Consider the following 7,130-nt stretch of genomic DNA (forward strand, 5'->3'; position numbering starts at 1 on the left):
TATTAGGGAGCTAACGAAGTCTATATATGCAGGAAAGAGGGTATGAAGATAAGTGGTGCAAGTTACTAATCAGTCAAATTTAAAGTTTAATTCCCTTTGATAACAAGGGAACTACCGCTGCAGCCTTGATCAACAGCAACTACGGTTTGAATTGACACTGAAAAAACTACTAAAAACCTTAAAATTTATTTTATTTCAGCTCTGAAATCTAAATCTCTAAAGCTATTCAACTTTTTATATTGATCCAGTTTGGAATTTAGAATCCCTAAGTTTATTTTGTAAACTGCAAAAATATTTATAGTGTCTTTGTAACAATCCTGCACTTCAAATTGAAGCTAGAGAAATACCAGACAATTGTTTATTTTTTTTTATTTTATTGTTTAAGTAATTCATTACAACGCCCAAATATGCTATTAAGACTAAGATTTTTTTTCATGTATATTTTAGATTCAAATATGGATTCTAAGCTGGTAATTATTTCTGTATTAATATTTACTACACATGCAGCTCCAGTTCAAGATAAGAAACTCGAGCAGAATTCAAGAAAAATCATACTTCTGTGGAACTCTTTTTTTGATTCGCAAGACTATGATTTCGGTGGCTTTGGAGATGCTCCTTTTAAGGAAAATAATTGTGAATATACTAATTGTTATCTGACTAAGGATCATTCATCCTTATTGGAGGCTAGTGCGATTGTTTTTCATGCTCCAACTTTCAACGAACCATCTCAAGCCTGGTCAGTACGATTGCCCCACCAAAGATACGTGTTCTTTTCGATGGAATCTCCAGAAAACTGCATAGCTAAGAAAAGTTATGATTTTTTTTTCAATTGGACAATAACCTATAGAACCGATTCAGATATTATTCGATTTTATGGAGAAATAAAAAAGAGAGAGATAAGAATTAAAAAACAATTCAAAAATTTTACTAAGAACAATTGGGTAGCCTGGATGGTTAGCAACTGCTTTACGTCTAGTGGCAGAGAAGACTACGTGAAAGAACTGAGTAAACACATACCAATTGAAATTTATGGAGATTGTGGATCTAGTTCATGTCCAAAATCACGAATGAAACAGTGTTATGAAATGATCGAAAAGGACTACAAATTCTACTTGTCTTTTGAAAACTCTCTTTGTAAAGATTATGTTACTGAAAAGCTATTTAATGTACTTCAATATGATATTATACCGGTTGTATATGGTACGGCAGATTATGACAGAATTTTGCCCGCTAATTCATATATCAACGCAATGAACCATAGTCCTGAGGAACTGGCAAATATTTTAAAGGAAATTGGCAATGATCCTAGTAAATATAAAAAATATTTGATGTGGAAGGAGGACTACTATGTGAATTTTATTATGGAGCCTCCTTTTTGTAAGCTATGTAAAAAATTGCACACTGATAGTGAAAATAAAGTTTATGAAGATTTTAAGAAGTGGTGGGTAGATGGTAGTAAGTGTAGAAAAGGACCAGTTCTTCACCATTCACCAGTTCATTCGGCTTCACCACCTGGGTCCAGCCTTCATCACGTGGCAGGCTTCTATATATGGATTCTCTTTTTCCCTTGTATTCTTACAATACATAGTTTTTCTTTTTATGTTTTTTTTCTTTTTTGTTTTTTCTTTAGTTTTTATCCTTTTCTTCTTTGTTTTTTAGTTTTTTTTAGTTTTTATTCTTTTTCTTTTTAGTTTTTTTCAGTTTTTTACTTTTTAAAGTTTTTTTTATTTTTTTTCTCCTTTTTTAGTTTTATTTTTTTCTTGATTTCTTAGTTTTTTCTCCTTTATTGGTTTTTCTTTTTTGTTTTTTTCTTTTTTAGTTTTTAGTTTTCCTTCTCGTTTTTCTTTTTTTTGTTTCTTATTTTTTTATTTTTTTTTATTTTTTCAATTTTTAAGTTTTTGTATTTTTTTTAGATATTTTGTCTTTTTTAGTTTTTTTCTTCTTTATAAGTTTTGTTTTTTAGCTTTTTCTGTTTTTTTGTTTTTTTGTTTGTTTTTCTCAGTTTTTTAGTTGTTTTCTTTTATAACGATAATAACGTGTAATGGTAAAGATAGTGTAACAGACGGCCGGTTCAGACCGGCTTCAATTCAAAAACATATTTTGAACCCCCCCTCCCTCTCCGAAATGTTTTTTGACTCGTAAAAAGTAAATAAAATTAATACAAACAAATTTTAGATACATTTTTAAAGTTTTTGTACCCTCCCTTCCCCTGACAAAAAAAAAATCCTGGATGCATTCTTGGTTTGAAGTTTCAATGTATGGCGACAGTTATTTTATCATTCGTGTTTAGCTTTATTCATCCACTAAGTTACGTTTTTGAACTTTGCTCCTGTATTTTGTTTTAGATCGAAAGAAATGGTTGAAAACATAAAAAAATTGGATAATTGTTTTCCATTTTGAATCAAGTTTAGATCACACTCAATTAGAAAAAGTCACGACTTCGACTGGCTGAATGGGTAGACCGAGAACTAAAGAATCAAGCAGTAAACTATAAGTATTTTGTTCCTTCCGTGTAAGTTAAATCTTTAGACTTGTCACAAAATCCCGTCTTTCACAGGAAGTACGAACCTTAAAGGAAACAAAAAGCAAGGGGTGCCCACTCTCCACCACCTGGAATACATCTCAGAACGCCACATGCACCGCAGAGTTCTACCACGCTTGGTACAGTTTCTGCCATGCTTGATACACTTTCGTCACGCATAACACGAGCCACCTAGTGAACTTTATTTTGAAAGTGGGCACTACCTCTGCAAAAATCTTAATTGTTTTCCATGTCTATGTTTTTAAATAAATTCTGGGAGTTCAACAATAAGGGCAAGGATTTTCAGACCACTCAATTCCCACAATTACAACAGCTTTTTGATGACTGGGAAGACTGAGGTGAATATTTTGAGGAGGGTTTAGTTGTAAAAGAATTCAATTGTTTGTGTGTCTGTCGACTGACGTCAGGTTTGTGTGTCGACTGACGTCATGTTTGTCAACTGACGTCATTTTAAGGATTGAGATTGAAGTGAATGTTTTGAGGGTTTAGTTGTAAGAGAATTCTATTATTGAAAAACGCAAAGTTTTATTTTAGTCATTATGTATAGCTGCTGAATGTTTTAGCATGATTTTCAAACTTCTGCTCAGGGTGGGATAAAGGATTCTTGTATGAATCTTGATAGTATATAGTTTTCCCCATACAATATCTATTTGCCCCCCAATACCTTAAACAATCATTTTCTGTAAGCTGATAGCATAGAAGATCAGAGAGATAAGTTTCTTATAGTGTGACATTCAAAAGTATAAGCAGTTCGTTTCCTTAAACCTTTTCTGCCATCGCCATCAAACTTCCCCTTAAAATCCACAACAGAGACCCTTTTTTCACTTTATAATATTCTTCCTGTTCGACAAAGTATTCAATTTTTAAGTGTTATGTTTAAGACTAAGCTTGAACGAGAAAAGCTCCCCAGATATTTTGCATCGATGGGTCTTATTTATTTTCCTTCTTCTTCACAAGTTGAAACCCGTGGTAAATATAATGTGCGGACTCCTAAGGTAGTTACAGAGAGGTCGCGTTTTTGCCTGAGGTATTTGATTCCTCTACATTGGGAAAGATTGAAAAATGAGATTGATTTTAATGTAAGCATATATGCTATAAGACGGAAGTTGAAAAGAGTGCTGATTGAAAGTTATAAATCTAAATAATATGAAAAATGTTTTTTTTATAAGGATGTTTATTATTTTTTTAAGTATTGGGTTGGTCTCCGGGGCTCGCCCATGAGGCCTCTAGATGTCTTACCACTCACTTGGTTTTAAGTTGTAAATTTAATTGTGTCTCAAAATGGTGCGCGGAGGATGGAAATGGTGTCGTACGGCACGGGATTTGTTTTTTATTTATTTCTGCCAAGATTGGTTAAGAGAACTATTTATTTTTAATTTTTGTGCATATTTGGTGTTGCTTAAACGTAGCTCAATTGCATTCGAGCTATACTCTCAGCCTTGAGTTACCTAATATTTTGTATATATTGGTTATATTAAAAGAACCTTGAACCTTGGAAATAGCAAATCTTGTTATGCTGCAAACCGACTTATTTTTGGATATCAATCAGACAGGTTTGAAATAAATGTAAACGGAAGCACTCAAGAGGTAACTTTTATTTGCCTGAGAATGCACCTGAATATGGTTATAGGTGTAAAGCTCGTCGATACTGAAAATTCTTGGATGTCGATACTTGATACGATGCTTCAAAATAACTTAGTTTATCAGGTGGTGATACTTGTCACCATACTTCCAAAAGCGTCAATAATTTAACATCGGTGAAGGTACTTAGGCATAACTTCTTTGTCTTGAAACTTTGTGAGTAATATTTTAATGGTGCCTACATTGCACAGAGAAACAGGAAGCTTAAGCTTGCAACCAAAAAATATCACATCTTTTCAAATGTGAATCCAAGTTGTTTTTTTTTTTTATTTGTTCGTTTTTTTTTTTTAACTGACAACCTTATTAAATATAAACAAAATGGAAAAAATAAAGATCGACAATGGTTTTTTGGAAGCCAATAAAAATACTGAATGAAAAAACGAACATTCCGAAGCACAATCACCTCCTTTCTTCAACGTTACAAGCGAAAGTAGTAAGGAAACACGTTCACATTGTCTGAACGAAATAGCTTGAAAAAAAAACAAACAACAGAAAAAAAAGCCACAGAAAAATCAAGTACCAAAATTGGTAGAATTAAAAACAAATATCTAAGAAACAAACAACGCCGAGATTCAACAAAAATGTCAAACAAACAAAATTTATCATTAGAAGTATTAAAGATTTAGAAGTCAAAAGATCTAATTTCAAGAGCGAGCCACTCATTGAGATTTCCGATTAGCAAAAACCTGTCGTTCTCACGCAATACTAAATAAATAACTGAGCTGGACAAGATTATTTTATTTGCTAGGTAAGCGAACGGAATTTGCTATCTCAAGAACTCTAAATGGTTGTCCTTCCGAAACAGGGGCTTGATTTGCTCTGGAGCAGGAGACCAACTACCCTCCCCAGATCCGTGTTTGCACCCCATGCCCTAGTTTTCCCCACACCTTCCAGCTCCAATTCGCCCCCCTCCCCAGCTGAAATTTAGTTTCTTCAAAAATCTTGTCTAAACTATAATTAGCCTGCATAATCCAAGCATCCCTTTAGTATATATTTGCCTTTATGGTAATATATGGCTCATTTTTCAGTTTTACTGTCATTTTCACTTGATTTGGAAAAAGTGACTCCAACTTTGTCACCCCGTCCTAGAAAATTACAAAATTACTTAATTTTCCCGAAATATTCGTTTTGGTCGACCCGTTTTATGGTTGGCCTTCGAAACCATCCTCAAATTTCGGTTCTTCAATTTTACTTCTGTTATTGACGGCCAGTGTGGCTTACAAAATAATCTACCTTAAAAAATGTCAGTCTTCGCAAACACTTCCCATCCATGATCTGTAAGTGTCTCAAACAGATCTTCAGATGGATTAGAAATTATAGAGGAGAACCAAGAATATTTATTTACTTTATATTTATGGTAATTAATTTATGTTAGTTATTTATATTATTTATCTATTTTTGTCTTCGATTCGCGGTTTATAAAAAAACTGGTAGGAGGGCTTTTTCTGTATTGGAATCAAAATTATCAACACTAAAAAAAGAAAAAATAGATACTTTGACCCGATAGCTGATTTTCAATGATCGCTGATAATAAGTATCGTCCAGCTCTATGCAGGTGAGTAGGTGTAACGTATTTGAAATAATCATGAACAAGTAAATTTTGAAAATCAAATTTCTGTTTTAAACCCAAAACTAGTAAAAACTAGACCTCCGTTGCCTGACCAACGTGAAGTGTTGCTGCAACCTTTGTCTGGCTTCGCCGAATAAAGTGTTACGAGAGCAACACATTGGTTTAGTTTCTTTGCTATCCGTTAAACGCTGAAGCTGTCAGCCTATCGAAGCTTTTAAAACGTTATGTTCAAAGAAGAACGCGATCAATAATCACATGATCATAGGCTATTCCTCAGCGTTGAAAAAACAACAATAACAAAAAAATATCGAAAGAAGGGACTAAATTGGCTTTGCAGCCAGTTGAACTTTATCCTTTTCAATCGTAGACATCATGACGGATGAAAACTTGGAACAATCTATACATCTATCTATATATATAAAAATAAGTTGTCTGTGTGTGTGTTTGTCTGTCGGGTGACGTCATGTTTGTGTGTTGACTGACGTCATGTTTTCGACTGACGAAATTACAGACCGGGACATCGGGACACAAATGACGACCGGGACACCGGCACATAGGGAATATAAATGACGACCGGGACACTCAAAGAGAAAGCGACCGGGACACAAGGAATGTTCGATTAGCAATCACCATCAACAAAGCACCGGGAAACAAATGACGACCGGGACACAGAGAGTATAAATGACATAAGTAAAAAAAGCTAAAAAAACTAAAAAAAGGTAAAAACTTCAAAAAAACTAAAAAGAAAAAAAAACTAAAAACTAATAAAAAACTAAAAAAGCTAAAAAACTAAAAAAAAAACTAAAAAAGAAAAAAAAGAAAAAGGAAAAAAATGAAAAATAAGGGAGAAAAACAAAACTAAAAAACTAAAAAAAAATAAAAAGAAAAAAAGAAAAAAAAATAAAAAAAAAACTAAAAAAAAGTAAAAACAAAAAAAAAAACTAAAAAGAAAAAAAGAAGAAAAATACAAAAATTTATTTCATCATATACCATTTCAAAAACGAATGTATATACAGACCGGAATACAAATGACGACCGGGACACAGGGAATAGAAATGACGACCGGGACACGGGGACACAACTACAACGGGGACGCCGGGGGCACAGGGGGATATATAAATGACGACGGGGACACAGGGAATGTTCGATTAGCAATCACCATCAACAAAGCTCAAGAGCAATCATTAGAATCATGAGGTATAACTAAAATAACTAAAAAAAGGTAAAAAACTAAAAACTAAAAAGACCAATTCAAAAACGAATGTATATACAGACCGGGACACCGGGACACAAATGACGATCGGGACACCGGGACACAAGGAATAAAAATGATGCCCGGGACACTCAAAGAGAAATCACAGACTGGGACACCGGAAC

General features: G+C 33.5%; 1 protein-coding gene across 1 annotated transcript; it reads left to right on the top strand.

Moving 5' to 3' along the window:
• The first annotated feature begins 453 nt into the window (after positions 1 to 453).
• On the top strand, positions 454 to 1,797 carry LOC136043162 (alpha-(1,3)-fucosyltransferase C-like). The gene has a single exon (XM_065728091.1). The coding sequence runs from the start codon at positions 456 to 458 to the stop codon at positions 1,689 to 1,691; it is 1,236 nt and encodes a 411-aa protein (XP_065584163.1). The 5' UTR covers positions 454 to 455; the 3' UTR covers positions 1,692 to 1,797.
• Positions 1,798 to 7,130: the final 5,333 nt, after the last annotated feature.

Source organism: Artemia franciscana, unplaced genomic scaffold (genome assembly GCF_032884065.1).
Source record: "Artemia franciscana unplaced genomic scaffold, ASM3288406v1 Scaffold_3360, whole genome shotgun sequence".
In the NCBI taxonomy this organism is placed as follows: Eukaryota; Metazoa; Arthropoda; class Branchiopoda; order Anostraca; family Artemiidae; genus Artemia; species Artemia franciscana.